The sequence below is a fragment of the Odontomachus brunneus genome, unplaced genomic scaffold (assembly GCF_010583005.1).
Source record: "Odontomachus brunneus isolate Ranch 3 - 2012 unplaced genomic scaffold, Obru_v1 Obru_scaffold_160, whole genome shotgun sequence".
NCBI classification, from domain to species: domain Eukaryota; kingdom Metazoa; phylum Arthropoda; class Insecta; order Hymenoptera; family Formicidae; genus Odontomachus; species Odontomachus brunneus.
Genome location: NW_022639610.1, coordinates 207,204 through 225,613, shown reverse-complemented (window position 1 = coordinate 225,613; position 18,410 = coordinate 207,204). Strand labels below are relative to the sequence as shown.

The window sequence follows — 18,410 nt, the reverse complement described above, 5'->3', positions numbered from 1 at the left end:
GTGACTGTAGAAAAGCTGTTTTAACGAGGTCGAAGTTAATTTGGCTCCAGAATTTATTCGTGACACCGTACGGGGTTCGCCTCTTTTCCTTTACAGGGCACGTAGTCTCTTCGCGATCTTGGGAGGGCGGTTTATCAGATCGTTATCAGGGGATCTGAACGCGTTCCTGCCCCTGGGCCGGTCACGATCGGGGCCCGATTGCCCACGGCTCTTCTCTCGCTCCTTTGGTTCTCGTTCTTACTTTGTACAGCACCTTAATTAAGCGTTATGAGTTGGACTCCTCGTTAACGAAAGACTATATTCTCCGTATTGTTCGGACAGGCAGTTAGTTGCAGAAGAGGTAGCGTGCGATATGAATGTATCTAAGACGTTAATATGTTGTTTAAACAGTCGATTATGCATACACTAATATGCTAATATGAAGCCATGTTACGTAGCTCTTGACCGAGGAAAAGCATGTCATGTGAATCTTACGCCAGCTTTCGCAGAAAGGAAGGATAGGGGTGGGTAGTTTTCTGCGAAGGTACGGATTGAGAGGGGACTGGACCCGCTTAATTTCCTGCCTTCCCTCACGAGCCGATGTGTGCTCCACGCTCTGGAAATAATATTTCTCGTTCGGCCGTCAGTAGCAAGAAGATGGCGTTCTCGAATTAATTAATTACATCCCCGCTGGCGCTGGTACCTAACTCGATTTCGCGCAATTGAGTTGTTCCTTTCCAGGCGCGGCGCCCAACCCACCGTCTTGCCGCCGCTCTCCTGTTTTCCTCTTCGACGTCGGTGTTATTATCGATATTTGCACGCTACGATAATTATCGGCCAATTCCATTCGTGGCTCTATCCCTCTTCTCTCATTCCGCCGCTCTCGCGAACTACTAACTTGTCCTTCCGTTCTCTCGGCGACATTTCTGTGGAATTATTGCGTGGCTCGGTTGCGTATTGAAGAAAGATGGAATAACTTTTCAAGCCTAGATGGAGTATAACTTTTCAAAGATTTCTCGAATTATCACTTTTAACATGAAATCGATATTGGCAACATATATCCTTATAATACACATATATATATTTATCTCTTTAGAACACATATACGGATACATTATAGATTTATAGATACGGATATATTTATAGATAAAAAGTCACGTTATAAATAACGTTATCGTAGTTGAATTCCGATTGGTTTAACCAAGTACCTCGGTTAATTCGTGCCTTCGTGGGTTCCGGGCACGAACGAACCGTCTAATCGACGCGCGACAAGAAAATTGCCGCACACGATGTCTAAATAAAAGTCCCCGCGGAAAAATCAGTCCCCATTACCTAATGACCGAACCTCCCCTTCGCGCCTCCCTCTCACCGTACGCGGAGGACAGGTGCGCTGCGCACGTACGCGCGTCTCGTTACATATCACGAGTGCCACCGCATTTATGCTATCGCGTCGTCTGCGACCACCTAGGTGGTCGTTAACTGCAACCTGGGAAAAGCGTACGAACGCGCGTAGATGTGCACAATACGTCGGCTACAAGTCCGCACGCGAATCCACGCGATGACCATCGTTTCCTTGTGGCTTTTTTTTCCACGGAGCTCACGTCGCCTCTCGTCTTACTGCTGCAAGCCGCACTACAATTACTCGTTGTGGTACCATAATACGTTGTGTAATTTTTGCTAAATTGCAATTTCGCAAATCGCGGGTTTTCCGTGAAAAATGTCTATTCTCAAAAAATCGATTTATGTGTGTGAAATTATTATATGTTATATAATAATTTCGCATAACCACTTTTTCTAGTCGATGCTCCTTGTGTTTGCTTCTTCTTAATGTATCGCAGCGAAATCTTAATTTCGTTACCAAACTCCATTTTCTGAAGATTACAATGCTGGCTCATATGTACCGGCTTCCGGTCAGCGCCAGAAACACTCTCGCGAGCTACAATGTATGGCGCGGATTAGCGCAGGCTCTCTTATTGTTTTCCACTCTTGCGAAGAGAGCGAGCACTTCCACTGCCTCTACCTCCCTCCACGCCGCCGACCACCCCCGAGGGAACCATCTCCATCGTGTAGCGCCCGCGCCTGCCCTTAGTTATAACTTAATTACAAGAAAAGCTGCTCGCAGAGCGCCGGCGGAACCGCCGGCTCGAAGCGATATATATTAGATTTTCCGTCATTAGAAACTTCTTGCCTCGGGAAATTATATCTCAGTCCAGGGACGGAGGTAGCGGCGGGGAATGGACGAGACGGAAGATAGGGAGGGAGCGGACACGGGCGAGAGAAACGACGGCGGGATATTCGATTTCTTTTGTTGCAGCGCGGGGGTGAGCTTCCGCGCGCGCGCTCGCGCGGACTTCCGGTCGATGGAACAATTAACGGCCGAGACACAGGGTTCTTCTGGATCGGAAACTTCGGGATATCCTAGTGCCTACGTGTCTCACGCGAGAGATGGAAGCGCTCGAGCGAGGAAGTTATGGGCGCGAGCTTTGGAAATCGATGACGCACGAGGAGCCTTTGTTCGCGAGGTATCCAAGTGACGTTTCTTCGTCGTCTTTAGTCATACTTTACTTGCAATTCGATTAAACGGATGACGAAGGTGTTGCTAGAAAATAAACATATGTAGAGTGTGTGAACACGCGGTTTTACGCTACACTCAACAGAAGAAAGGGTAGTGATGAAGGAATAAAAAGAAGTGAAAAGGCAAATAACAACTGGAATATAGAATGGGCGAAAGTGTATGAAGCAATTGGAATGAACAACTTCGTGAGATATTTAAAGGCGACACAGAGGAGGGTCGAAACTCTTTGTCCTCGAGAACCTCGGCGCCGGAGCGAGTACTCGACGGATCAAAGGGGAACAGCGATACCGGCCAATACCGCGCGGCAACGCGATGATATTCAAGATGTTAATTGCCGACAAACCTCTCTAATTACCGCGTAATTATGAGCAGCAGCCGCAGCAGCATGCGCGAGAGGCTTGTATACGCACACAGGATCTCCCGCATGTCGCGCTTAATTGTCAGGACTATACGGGGATTGCCCCTCGCGCGCCGTCATGCCACGCCGGCGCGGCTCGGCTATTGCGCCAATTAAGACGAATTTCTGTCGCTATTATTTTTTAATGGTTTATACACGCGCCCCGCGCCTTTGCATTCGATGAATATTTCATTCGTGCGGACATCTATTTAATCGGTACGAGCGTCCATTAATTAAAATCGGCCGATGAGTCTGTGGCGCGTGCGCCGCCAATCGGCTGGATTCGATGAAATACGGAATACTTGATTGATGGTGATAATAATTTTAACGACGCTGGCAACAGGAATTTCGTTTCATCGTCTGATGATTTTACTCGGTTTTGGAATTTGTCACTATGTCACACACACACACATAACGATCGACTCCTTGCTATTATTTCCGAAAATCTTAATTTTTACATAATGGCAATAATAACAACAATAATAACCATAATAATAACATTAACACATTGTTGAGTGTATCGATAATTATTTTAATACGGGAGATCGTTGGGTCTAAAAAAATTGATACAGGTCAATTGTCGCAAAGCTTATATCTTACGTAATGAATGGAAGAACATATTTTTCTTTATAATATAGGTTGTTTGTATAATGTTAATTGGGTATACGAAATAGCTTATAATAGATTATATGTGATATTTACAAATTGAACGCTGTAAGCAAATTTTTTCTTGTCTCTATTTTTATTGATCCGTTGGTTTTAGAATTTCTTATTGCAATCTCTCTTTAGTTGCATGAAATGTTATAAGTTCAACCAATTTCCTTCTTACATTTAATTAACGGTTACTGCAACATAATTTATAAATATAATCTCTTATTCCAAATGACCATACGGGTTAAGTTGGCTCGAATTAAGTGGGATTAGTTGTCACGCGTTGCGAGACTGTCACGTAGCTATGACGTGACTTACGCAAGAGCATGGAAGCATAAGCAATGATGTATTATGTTGTATATGTCACAACAGTGAGTCTGCGTAAGGCCCTACAGAGAGAGTTCAAAGTCATTACAAAGTTTATGAGAATTATTATCTTCTTAGTTCAATGATTGTTTTTATTTTACCTCATTTTAAGATATCACTAACTTTAATAAAACACATTTTAAGATATCACTAACTTTAATAAAACACTTAAAACTGAAATAATTTGTTTTGTTTTCTTCACATGAAAGACGTGTGACAACTAATTCTGAGCATGGAGTGAATAATCACGTTTGCACGACTTTACTCACAACTTTATAATTTCTTTGTGTATAAATATATATAAGGATAATATTTTTTTCTTTTGCCTAAAGATTATATCTATATAAAAATGTGCAAAATATTAAAAGATATTGTATATATTTTTTTTAATTAATATGTAAAAAGTGTGATAACCCGATCTCTCTATTGATAAATCCAAAGCCACGTGTGTCAAAATGCATTTGTTTCTGTTTTCTAGAAACGCTTATATGTATTTAGATATTTCTGAAAGACAGAAGCGAGCTATTTTAGTACACGCGGCTTCAGGCTTTTGATATTAGTATAGTATGCCGCGAGATCTAATTTAAAGCTCGTTAATCACAATCTGCCATAATTCATGGCGATTTACTATTGCCGCTATCAGAATACTGTGACGTTGAATCTTCTTTAATCTTCGAAACTGGGATTAGCATGGCGTTACATAATTTCGAAAAATCAATAACAGATAAAGTGTGGAACTTTTGAGGAGATATTTAACAATTCTAACCCATTTTTACACAATATTAAAAATAATATCGTGTACAAATATTCAACTTACTTCGCATAGATAAGGACCGCGTTCGAAACATCAGGAAACTTATCTCTCCGTCGATAACGATAAGTTTCCCATGTTGTAAAAGAAACAACCTCGGTATCGATCCGTCGCTGGAGCGATCCTCACCACCGCCCTCGATGTTTCGAATACCTCGCCGTCCTTATCGCTGAGCACCTCGATTGCTCCCAGCCGAGGAGTTTCTCCGAGGAATAAGTCGGCTCCATTACTTCGCCGCGTGAAGCACTTTTCTTCCCCCCTTTCTCCTGCGGATACAGTCCGTGTTCTCCTCTCGGGTCCATGGAAAACCACCCCCACGGGCGACATGTTGGTACACGCGTCTCTGTTAATGGCCCCTCACTCCCCGCCATACGTGTAGCGAAACGAACGCGGAGGCGAGGATAGTGTCTGCGCACTATCACTGTAATCCGAACGAAAAGAGTGTAATAAGCAAAGCCCGGGGGTTGTCTCTTACAGCCGAACGCTGAGAATAACAGTGAGTATAGGCTGGACTCTCGGCACTGAACTGCTAACATGCGATTAATGGGATGCTTGATACCGTAAGATACCGTAACTTCCGAGCTTAGTGATAAGATACGTACGAAATAGCATGTAATGTGATGCGCGAATCGATCATAAACACCGCGAAAATTCATTGCGAAAGATCTCACTAATCACGACGGAAATATTCCGATATTTCTTGGATCTTCTGAGATATCCTCAGAGACGTTCACTCTTTGAGACTGAATTAAGGCCAGAGATTCGATTATTATCTAACGACACAGACGTTTATCGGTAGATCTATTCTAAAACACGAGTGCACCATTTTACAGAAGTCTTGGGGAGTCGAGGGCGTGCACAAGAAGACAACATGCTTGGTGGGGCAGCTCGGGGAATAAAGCGCAGTGAAAAAAGGGGTTGGGGTTTTTTTATGCATGCGAGGTGCGGCACGCGACCCCAACCCTTCCATGTCGCGACGGTCTCATCAATTTCAAATCGTTTCTCTATCGGGCGACATTATCCTCTCCTCTTCCTCTCTCGCTTATGCGCGTCTCGTTTACTCGCGGCACCCCGTAGCTGCCATGCATCACCGTTCATCACCCGTCGAAGGCGCGAAGGCACCGTCCTGTCGTATCTTGACCCCCTGCAAATTTCTCCCTTTCCCGAATTATTAACAAGCGGCCGAACGGTGATTATTTCGGAATCTATCAGTTTCTCCACGGGATAAAACGCGATTCGAAGGCGATTAACGTGTGAGTTGATGATCGATCGGGCGGGGATAACTTCTAATCTTGTGTATTTGCGTTTGAAAAGACGAGATATTTCACAAATGTCTATTTTCAAATATTTGTTTGGAAATATTTGCAAAAGTGTTTCCCAATTTAGTAAAAAATATATAAATTACGTACGTCTTCAGTTTTTATTGTAAAATAGAACTGATATTCTCATCTTCGTGGCTAAAGAAGGATACACTCGATTCGTAATGCCCGCATTGGACGTATCGTACTTCGCGGAATTCAGGATGCACGAATGTCGACGACGGGCCCTACGAGTCAGTGATGCGGATTCGCAGAAATGTCTCGGGAGGAAATAATCGGTTATTTTATGTCAGAAAATTATCGTAGTTGTACACAAAACGCTCTCGTAGGTACTGGTTGCTCGACCGCGTTATGCAGTGGGTGAGAAACAAGAAAAGGAGGGCGGGAGAAAAGCGTTGTTTCGCGGAATGATCAGCGCACTCCCGTTTCTTTCACTTCGTTTATATTACTGTACTATTACTCTTTGCTTCAACAGATTGACATATCTCAAAACGATTGCAAACTCTGTAGTACTGCATTTTCAATTTATAAGATTCTTTTATGGAAATGCTGCATTCGCAGATGTCAGCGTTTGTGAATGTCACAACCATAAGTACGTTCGTTTTTAACACCTCCTGTTTTCGATTTATCGAGCTGTCATTAAATGTGCGTTCTGAGAGCGGGGTTTGCTCATTGAAGGGAGTAACGCGAGAGAGAGAGAGAGAGAGAGAGAGAGAGAGAGAGAGAGAGAGAGAGAGAGCGCGCAGCTTTCCAACCCTTCCGTCCGGGTGGGGCAACTCATAATAAGAGAGAAGGCTCGCAACTACCACCACCACTACCCTCATCGGTCCGAGTCGGCGGGGGTTCGTTGGACAAGGCGGTCGCCATGGAAACGGAAGATCAAGTGGGTTACCAGCGTGGCCTGCCGACGGGGTGAGACGAGACGAGGGTGGCTGTGCCGCGGTGGGTTGATTTCTTCATAACGGCCGCCATTATCGCGCCCTCCGACCGTACCTCCCGCTTCCTCATTATGTCCCGGGGCAGAGAGGAATATTCTTGTTTCAAAAATAATCGCCGCCGAGCAGCTCGCGAATGGCGCCGTTTGTAATTGAAAAAGTCTCGGCTCGCGCACACGAGTTCTTCCCCTCTCACGTTTCTGTCTCCTTCTCCCTCTCTCTCTCTCTCTCTCTCTCTCTCTCTCTCTCTCTCTCTCTATCTATCTATCTATCTATCTATCTGCGTTTTCTTTTTCCGCGACGCTCTGGTTTCTTCCTTTTTTCGCCCGGAAAGTTTCGAATTTAAAGTCTCACCTATAACATCCGGATTTTTCTGGAAAACGCATAAAACCTACTACTATCCACAGTTTACTCACCGCACGTTATGGAAGTTCATAGTTATGTAATTGCTTTTTTGCGAACCGCCAAAAATCTTATCAAGTGGTAAACATTTTCGCAGCTTCCTTCCATCTCTTTTCCAACTGTAAATATTCTAATATCCGTGAAGCTCAATCTTCCAAAATCGCTGTTTTCCAATCACAGTTGCTTTCCTCAGCGGTGCATACGAACCGCTGTCGTGTTAAAAGGTATTTTCCCGAGTAACTGCGTCGAATTGAAGATCTCAAGATCACGTGCCGATATCGATGGTCGCCCAATCGGCTCCCGGCGCGAATGCTTCGCCGCGATTTCTCATCACTATTCACGCGCGCTGCAGGACGGCGTATGATTTTCTGTGGTGGTTGGGCATATGGGCGCAGCCGTGGTCGGTCGGTCGACCAGAACGTGGTTTCCATATCGGTTATCGGCGTCGGGGTGGCGGTGCATACATATCGTCGGGCGCGGGTTCTCAAAAATTGATGAGAGGGCTGGATCGCCGCCACGCGAACTAGATGTATCCAGGTGCCGCATCTCGTATTCATGGTGGTACGCGGTGGAGTGAAGGTGGGACCAAGCTGATCGGGCGAGGAAAAAATGGAAAAAATCAAGTATCGCGCGACCGGATCGTCATAGGATCGCGTCGCGCCGCGAAGAATCGAATCGCGCGAACAATGTGGCATTCTATTCGCCACGCAGATCATTCCTCGCGATATCTTCTCGTTACTTCGTGCGTGTCACAGTGTGACGATGCGGCTGGCGAGGGGCACTACACCACGTTGCATTAATTTGCACGATCGGGTCAGTCGAATGAGCGGATTGAACGTAAGACGTCGAGAAGAAGACGCGATCGTTCGGCGCCTCTTCAACGGTCGAGATTATGCACTCGATTATACGACGCGTCGCGACCGTGACTTTACTCAGAATTAATAAGCCGCTATGAATTATTCCTGCGTTATATGGTACAGATATCATGTACTTACGTGCTGTCAATTCAAAAACTTGGCTTACCTCGAGGCAAGCGGGTATACCGTCACTGTCTGGGCATGAATAATTGTACGCGGACGTTGCATCGTGAAAACTTTGAAACTCTGATGAATAATTCATTACCAACCACGCCAGTTGCTTAGTTAAAAATTTCCAGAAATATATATATATATATATATATATATATATATATATATATATATATATATATATATATATACTCGCGCAATTTCGCTGATTGTATTCAAATTAGAAATTATTAGTTGTGTGAGTTTTCATAGATATTCTCTTTCTTTCGCAGGAATAAATTTCGAAAAGAGAGAACACAATTCCTTGTTCATTCTCTTTCATTTTACAAAATCGATTAGTTACAATACGTATCTCTACGTATACATGTGACGAGATTGGCATAGCCGTGCAGCGTCCCTGTCGGAAAGCCGCATCCATTAAAGCGAGGGGCCGTAGTGCGGTTAAACTACCGCAAAGCACCGAAATGTCAGCATTAATATTGCAACCGTCTCTTACAACCGCCGACCGACGGCCGCTTCTATGCTTATTATACTTATTGTATCGTGCCGCGGACTTAAATATTAAAATCTCGTTTCCGTCCACAGCACGTATACGGCAACACGCCGGATTGATCGAGTTTTATGAATTAATCGAACCATTCGGACGATATCCCGCGGGACTATATCATTGGATTGTATCTTGTTATCTTACTGGCACAACAACGCATTAATCGCATCTTAAAATGCACGACTTCCTGTTGTCTTATAAATAGAAAGTTTAAGTTGTAATTTCGTACTTGGAGATCCTCATTTTATGGTTGAAGTAATCAGAATTTGGAAGGATCTCTGCATCATGAAAAAGAAAACTAAATAGTTTTCACTCAACTTGGGGAATTTAGAGTTCAATGATTTGTACATCTCGAAACGATTTAAACAAAAATAATATTTGTCAGATTTAGTTTTATTTAGTACACATGTTTGTATATTTCCTCTTCTTTCCCCCTCTCTCTCTCTCTCTCTCTCTCTTTGGTATGGGAGAGTTTACTCACCTCTCATACAATTTACGGGTTATCGCTTATCGTCTGCAATGTGCGCGCTGGGTCTAACTCGTCACGTCGAACGTAAGGAAAAACGTCGATCCGGCCGGTCGATAATCGGCTCTTGGCGAAACGAGATCGTAATCACAAGATAATAGCGGACTCGACACGCTTCCGTCTTCGTGGCCGCGCATCGAGTGGCCGACGGGCCGGGCACCTGTCCGCGGTATTCAAGTTATCGGCACAGGTGTCACATGTACATACGTTGCGCTGAATGGGCTCGGGATGCGTGTGCGCGCACGAAAAGCAGCGCGCTTGTACGACAAGATACGACAAGGTATATACGGCCGCCTGCCCTTTATGAATACCGAGGTGCAGAGAATATCCCGGGCGGTAGCCGCAGACACGCGATTCCAGGCTGGCGGACGTGTCGAATTAATAAGTGAAAAAGCGAGCGCCGACAACGCCGTGACGTACTCCAGAATTAATGCCCGGCCGCGGAAATCTCGGCCGGCGTCGCGGTGGGTCGCGTGGAGCGGCATCGATCGCCGGGAGGAATCGGTTAGACTCAGAGAAAGACAGAAGAGCATTTTTTGTATTTCTATTCTGCAGAATCTCGAGTGATGTATGCGAGAGAGATAACGAGCGAAGTTAACGAGAAATTTACAATTACGTAGCTGAAATGGAACAATGTGTTGACTAACGTTAAAGTATATTAAATCAGAAGACGCAAAAGAATATACACTCTTACTCAGTTATAATAGACTCTTTTCATTATTGCTAATGTGCTTCGTTGATTTTTTTTCTACATCTTTACGTATTTGAAATTACGTATTCTTGCAATTATTTAATTACATATTAGGCAATTAATGTATCGCAAATTATGCATCATCACGGAGAATTGCGTGGCGCGTTATATTAAGAAATAAATATTACGTAGTTTTCATTTCACGGTACGAAAGAGAATAAGAAGAAGAAAAAGAGAAAGCAGGCAACTAGAGGGCGTGCAACGAAGTAAGGAATGCATGTGCAAACCGTAACTTCTTTACGGCCCTCGGGAGAGTCGCCGAACGACGAAGGTGCATCGTATTTATCCACGTTCATTCCTATTTAAAGGCGGTAGCTGCTGTTTCGACAGCCAGTATTTCATTTTGATAAATCGTCGTAGCCGTTGACGTCCACCATTAAACGAGAATTTAGCGGGACTTTCGTGTCGGTGTAAGGGTGACCGAGGCGAGAGAGGCCTCATTTTGACACGTTAGTATTTGTTCTGAAAACATCCACAAGTCTATATCTTCTGTTTTGACACATCGACGAAATTTACACGATGTAAATCGATATATATGAACGTATAATTATCATGAATGCATAATACGCGTTAAGATAATTAAATAAGCCTTCGTTGTTTACCAGTATCGATCAAAAAATCGATTGCCTATTTTCCTCCATACGATGAATTATTCATTGCACCCTCGTGATTATCTTTTTATAAAAATGTAAGGAAGATTGCCCGGAGCGTTATTACACTTGCGTACAAGGAAAAACTCAAGCGAGCTGCAGCTGGATATTCGCGCGAGGTCGCTCTTCATATTTAATGTAAGCGCGTACTAGTTTCCAGAAGCAGTCCTTCATACGATAATGAAAACGGCCCCGTCAAGGATCTCGCATTGTGTTCAACTTTACAGCGACCTAGATATCTTAAATTATATGTAAATTGCGTCAGCGAAGCATATAGATAGATTATTTATACATCACAGCATGTCTTCTCGTACGTCATAGTGTGCTGTAGCATGTTATCATTCAATTGTGTACTTTGAAAAAAGAAAGAAAGAACTATTAACAGTGCTTATATCGAGTCAGAAAAGAGATTCGTATACGAAGGAAATACTAATCTCCCAACACGTACGGTGGCACAAGCGCGAAAAAGTCAGGACTTCGAAATCCTTATCATCCTTTTTACTTGGGAGCTATCCACGCGCTACGTGGTCGTTACTCGCGCTGCTATTTTCCACATAGTGGACACGTATATCCGCCTATATTTGTGGCGGGTTATCCGGCAAGAGTATGTATTGAAATGTCGTCCCGGGCAAATACGACGTAGGAAAGGAAAGGAAAGGAAAGGTGGGATTATCTGAATACAGTCGTTTCAGGGGTGAGTTGCGACCCCCCAGGGGGTAGTAGGTGGTCGCCCCTGGGGTCTGCCGGACACCCTCGAACTCGTCCTTCTCTAGTCGTGTGACGTATGGTGGTCATCTTCGCGCCGAATTACCACCATCTTCCCTACCCCCAGGACCTCATCCTCGTTGAGAGGGTCCGTCGAATAGATTATTTGAATATCGATCGATCGCGGCGGGATAACGCGTTCGTTGCGTCGCCCTATTTCCGGTGAAATTGCAATCGCTGGAGCCGCGCGACGTCATCTCCATGTGTCACGATGATCGCCTGCGTTTTAGGATAATTTGACCCGCAGCCTGATTGATGAGTGCAACGCGTCGCAGTGCTTCTCCGATGCTATCTCGATCATTCAGTCCGGTTACTTCTCCCCTGTTTTAATCAGGACAGATGTGGACTTTCGCCGAATAAGGAACGCGTGACTTTTGTAACAGTCAGGCGTCGAAAAACGGCGAAAGACAATGCTTCTACACCCAGAAAAATGTATATTGCATGCATTCAAGTAAATGTTACTTGTTTCAAGGTTTATGTTAGTTTATATATCCGCAAATCTATTATAAGTTCGTTATAAGCATTTAAAATTTATTTAAAATACCTTTTAAATTCTACGGAATTTAGCATTTTAATGAAGAATATGAAATTAAAATAAAATAAAATTCAGTTTGCCTACTATATAGAATTAAACTGAATTTTCTTTTCGATAAAGTTTTATAACATTCTTATAAAGTGAAATAGAGATTCTTCTTCCGAGTATGTGACAGTGAGCTTTTTTAAAATTCGTGATAAATACATTTTAAACTATTATCAAAGAGTTTTGTTGAAGATAAGCATTACTCAAAAGAAGGAAAGTAAATTAAGTATTATTGCTTTTCATCAATAGATAAAATGATATTTTTCCTTGTGTAGCTAAAGTGAATTTCACGTTTGCGTAATTTAATTGATAATCAGTTTAGAGTTACATATTAGAATGAGAATAGGTGTGATAAAAGAATATTTTATCACGTCTAAATTTAATCATGTTCAATAATTGCATCATCAGAATTCTCTCAAGTCATTCCTTGTAGACGTAATAATCAAAGTATAAATCAATGTTCTCGTCTTCGTTATTTTTCCATCAATGCGCACTGTTATCCTCAAAAGGGAGAAATATAAGTAACTTTAATGTGTAATTGAGATAAAACTTCAATGTTTGCCAATTCGATCGAGACAAGAAGTATTGGTATCGCGTACATCGTCCTTACGGGAAACGAATAATTTTCCCATTTTAACTTATAACACAGCGTCACTAACGAGGGCCTCGTTGCACTTTTTGTTGCAGCAAGCGACGCACTCGGCCGAATCGATAAGGAGCCAGCCTCGCCGGAATCCATACAAGGTGAGTTCGCACAGAATTTCATCGCTCGTCCACTGTCTCTTGATACAATTAACGTACGGAGCGTTTAACCTTCGTTTACGCAGGAACATAAATTTCGCGCAGAAATAATACGGCACAAACGATTCGAACGAAACGGGCACCGTGTCGCGTCGCGATGATAGATCGGTATAGTTGCTCGTTAAACGTTCCTTTATCCTATTTATCGTGACCGGCAAAGTCAGTTGAGTTCTCAATTCTTATTAAATTTTGCTCATATGTGTTGACAATTCAATTTGTTTGTTATACATCTTTAATCTATAAAAAACGGTTGGAAATTGTAATAATTATTTAATTGCAATATCGCGCTGATATCTAAAATGATATAAAAAGATGACATTTTCTTTTATACACATACACACACTTAGTGTATAGTGTATTTGACGATTCATAACACAAAATTGTGTGCAAGTAGAACTCGTTGAAATTAAACATCCTCTACCATTTCATAAACAACCACACAAGATTTTGAGTTTTTAATTAAAGAAGATTGGTAAATGTTTACCAATAATCTCGTAATACTTATAATTGTATTAGTAATACAAATAGTACAAAATAATCAAATAAAATGATTCTAGAAACCACGTAGATTTTTAGTTATAAATTAAAGAAGTTTATTGCATTATCGCGCATATAATCATCAATCTTCTTTAATTAATAACTAAAAATTTATATCGTTATTTGCAAAATGGTAGACATTTTGTTCAGTTTAATCTAATGTACAGACATATGATAGCAGACGTCATCATAGGTCATGTACAGCGCATAATTATTAACAGCACACAATGGATTATTAGACAGAGAATATAAAAGAATATATAAGGGAATATAAAAGAGAACAGTATTTTTGGACATTGTATAAGAGCGGATCTGCTCTCACCATAGAGCACATATCATTGGTGCATCTCAGGTTTCTGCATCTGCGAAGAGTTCCCCGGAGCCCTCAGCTAATTTTTTCCACGTAAAATATGTCATAAAACCAATTACGTTTGGTAAGCACCGCCTATCCGGCTTCGTGGCGGTTTGTCATTTGCCTGGAGGAATTCTTTCGTGGCGCATAACTGGCCTTTTAACTTCGGGACATTATCTGCCAGCGGTGTGTATTCGCCGCGAGTAGGATTTTTCGTCAGGATCGTAAAAAGATCACCAAGAAATACCGACGGTCCGAGAAATCCCTCGTCCACGACCGTCTCCTCAGCGATTTTCTGAAAAATTCGATCCCTTCTCGGACCTTTTTACGGTTTTTACGGAGCGGAACGGTCCAGACGAATGCGAAGCTCCAAAATTGCATATGGCAACTCCGCTCACGCGACACCCACTAAATATTACAAAAAAGAGTAGTCTTACTGATTTCTAACGTTGCAACGCGTTGTGGGAAAGTTTCGGTCAGAGCTGCGTGACTATTAGCAAATATAAGTTCGAGAGAACCAATTCGGCATGTTATATATCCTATAATTTGTCTGTATGTTTTCATGATGCCAAAAATTTACACATAATAATTCGTTAAGTTTCCGGTTAATTTTCTCGAAATATATTATATCGCAGAGAGAGAGAGAGAGAGAGAGAGAGAGAGAGAGAGAAAAGTGAGCTATTATATCATTTCAGTAATGTAAAAACTGTTAAATTAATTCGTTTTTTATTTTATTAAAAATCTACACATTAAATATATCTGAAATTTTTAGAAGCTATATCTATATACATAATATCAAATGCAAAGATTCTGATTAAAAATGTACGACTTATTTTCAAATTTTAGTAGCCAATCTCTCGTTAGTGTTTAATTATACACTTTTACAATGAAGTGTGCGTACATTATGCGCGTGCAATTATTTGATTCTAATTAGAACGACGAATACAATTATCGTCTAAAATATCACTGGTCGAAAGATTCTCTTTCGTCTGTTTGCTAAAACAAACTTTTATATAATAAAGCTAATAAGGAGAATCGTTAGTTCCATGAACGTGCGTTTCGAGAACGATGGGGCATACCCGGGGGTGTCACGCGTCACGAGATCTGACATAGCGTGTGTCGTCGTTCGCAGAAAGCGCGATAATGAGGAAGATGACAGAATGTAACAAATGCCGCCGACTAGCTGCATCTGCAATACCGAGAGGAAATCATTTGGTGCTCAAATTATAGTGTAATTCTATTATTTATTCTTTTGTTAGCGTAAATCATAACACAATTCTACGATAAATTGTATAATGACTGTGCTGTCATCACTGATATTATTCCATCGTTATTAAAATTATGCTTAAAGGTAATATTAATAAATCATGTTCCTGTCCTTAACATTAATTATTAATATCATTGATATTATAATGTACTTTATGAGCTATATGAATGAGCTCTACGAGTTAAGTAAAGTACAATTAAATAAGAAAAATAATCAATTTGAAGAAATAGTTACCGTGCGATTCAGGGAGTCATTACAGTGGCGGGGTGGGGGTGTCATCATTTTTTATTACTGGTCTATCTTTTAATTTTATGAGAAAGCTCTAGTTCAAAGATTATAAAAGTCATTTAAAATGCCACCCGGACTATAAGGGTTAAAAGATATAGAATAATGAGAGCCAACTTTTTTTTACCCTCATTAGTCTATATATATCCTTTTATTGCAAAATTAAAATCTGTCGACACAACAGACCTCAACTACGACCTGTGCAAGTAGATCCGTGAATTAAAATGAAGCAGCAAATAAACGGACAAAAACTAACAAAGATAGAGGCCCTAGCTCACAAAAAATCCGCGGTTGAACCGAGCTCTCGGAAATGCCGAACCGGTCGTGAACAGGGGGCTGCTCTCTGGCCTGCTTTCTCCACGGTACCCCCCTAGAAGTATCTATCTACGATAAAAAGAGCGAGCAAGTCGAATGAGGGAGGGATAAAGGAACAATCGGTAAACAGAAGCGAGGGTCGTGGAGCGAGAACGAGAGGTTCCGATAGGGAGATCCGAGTGAGGTGGTAGGGTATGCCGTTGCCGACCTGTGTTTTACTTTATAGCATTTAGACCGTTGTTTGTCTTATTGCTATTAGCCTCCGTCAATTAGTAATTGCATTTTTAATGCCGATTCCGTGAATCGGGTCCACCGGCTCGACTGTTCCACTCGGCGGGCAGCGCGGGGGCTCCAACCTTGGTGGTTCGCGAGCGGGTCCGGATGGAGGACGTAGTGGGAGAGTTCGTGTTCCCCCTGTGTCGGTCGGCAGGCACCGACCGCTGCTGCCGGGAGGGGGGCATGTCATTAGGAGTCATTAATATCGCGGACCTCTGTAATTTGACACACTTCCGATCGCCTAGCGCCACCACCACCACTACCACAACCGCAACCACCACCACCACCAACACCATAACCACTGCGAACACCACAACCACCGCCGCCGCCACCACCCGCTCCATTTTTCTTCTCTTTCTCCGCGCCGGACCTTCCGCGACCGCTCGCCCCGCGGCCACCTTCGGATCCAGCTCGTATTCCTTCTTTTTGTGTCTTCCTGCGAATCACCACGTCAGGACCAGGGCAAAACCGCCGACGAAACGTCGTGCGGCACGATATTCGTGTCATTTCGCGTAGTTGTCAGTGATTCTCATGAGAAAATCGGCCGCATCTGCTCGTTCCCGATGCCGATGAATGGTCTCCGGAGAAAAGTGAAATGAATCACATTTTAATACCTGTGTGTGCGATTATCTCGATAGTTAATACAGTTCTTCGATTTCATTGAAATATTTCAGCCCGAGTTTGAATATAACAATAGCCAATACAGCAGAGTCTATCAGATGCTATTGAAACGCGATACAATGCAAATTCCCTAACGGCAGATGAAAGATACATCGACCGTTAGTCAAGGAAATGATTTTTCTTCGCTCAATTCACGATCCGCAATCGATGTTGAATCGTGCAGACACTTATACCAGGCGCAATTAGCTCTCTTATTAAGCCGTCGAGACGTAATGCTCGCAGCCGATACGCTGCCGATTACAAAATCGTGCCCGAGCGGACGCGGCATTGGTAATGCAATCGCAATTAATATGATCCGCGAATGCTAATCGAACTTCTAATCGTTTATTCCCGCATCGTACCGGCACACCTGTTCGACCGATATGGTCAGACCAGGGATTCTTTTAACGCGGACTTCTCGGAGATCTTTCGAACGATCACGTTACTCATCATACTTTCTAATGTGTACGCGAGTACACGCGCCGCGAGTTGTTTTCTTATTTTATTTTCATAACCAAACGATGTCAGCTGCCGTTAACCGCGAGTCAAAGGAGTCGTTGATGTACGATAATCTCTGAAATCAAAGAATACAAAACGTCGTGGCACCCATTTTATGTGACTCTACCACTCATACATACGTTCAATAATGTAGTTTCGTAAACAGTAGCAAACATGACAAGACTGAAACGTCAGATAATTGAGAACAACAGATAACACAAAATATATATGTTATTAGTAAAATATATGCTATTAGAGAATCATTTTTGTCTTGAATCAAAGCGGACGACGGATGTCGATGACGATGGAAATTTCAAAGGGCCGACTGGGGATCGATTTCGCTTGGTATTCAAACGATTTTCACGATAAACTGGCCCGAAGACTGTTCGGTGACGCGAATAAGGACGATAGTACGTCTTCACGGGGACTTTGTTATTCAAATCGTTCGCCGGGCCGGAGCGACCGCGGCAAACCGCTTTTGAATGTCAAAACGGCTTCCCGATTTTCCTGCAGGAAGTCCCATTCACGCCTCGCAACCTCATGTCTGGTTCTTTTCTTGAGAGAGATTCGCAAAAATCTGACTTTAATTTCTCCAGATATCCCTCAAATATTTTATTGTCCCATTATACTTCTTGATATGGAAACTATCAAAGCTCAGTTCAAATCATTAACAAATTAATTAATTTGTAAACAGTTACTCGTATTAGCTATTAATATACGTTTTTACTGACTGTTTTCTTGTTAAAACAAGAGCAGATTATTACAAAATAATATATATATATATATATTGAAAACAGTTTTAAAATATGTATGACTAAGAACCATATTAATAGCTGTCACTTGAAACTTGTTCCTACGGTGTACTCAGATTTTTACTCAGAGTTAGATCCAAATTGAATTATATGATATATGTGACATTATATTATATCTGTAATCGCGATTCAACTAAAAAACATTTTCATTTAACTCTAAACTCAAATCTAAGTATCTCATTGAGAAGAATTTACAATAACGACTCTTAATACGGGCCTAAATGTTTAGTTTCTATTGATAGTAATTTATCATGATGTTAAAGTTAAAATTTAAATACTCAGAGTGGCTAATAGGGGATAATTCAGTTTAAAGAAAATCGTATTC

General features: G+C 42.2%; 1 protein-coding gene and 1 long non-coding RNA gene across 5 annotated transcripts in view; one reads left to right on the top strand and one right to left on the bottom strand.

The window, feature by feature from the left end:
- Window positions 1-18,410, bottom strand: part of LOC116850924 — a 77,044-nt gene that overhangs the window by 28,228 nt on the left and 30,406 nt on the right. The window lies entirely within an intron of this gene.
- The window catches only part of LOC116850923 (POU domain protein 2-like), a 138,723-nt gene that overhangs the window by 95,308 nt on the left and 25,005 nt on the right, over window positions 1-18,410 (top strand). For all 3 annotated transcript variants that reach the window (XM_032829784.1, XM_032829783.1, XM_032829785.1), the window contains one exon: window positions 12,970-13,026. In XM_032829784.1, the coding sequence (XP_032685675.1) occupies window positions 12,970-13,026 (57 nt within the window). The remainder of the gene's footprint in view (window positions 1-12,969; window positions 13,027-18,410) is intronic.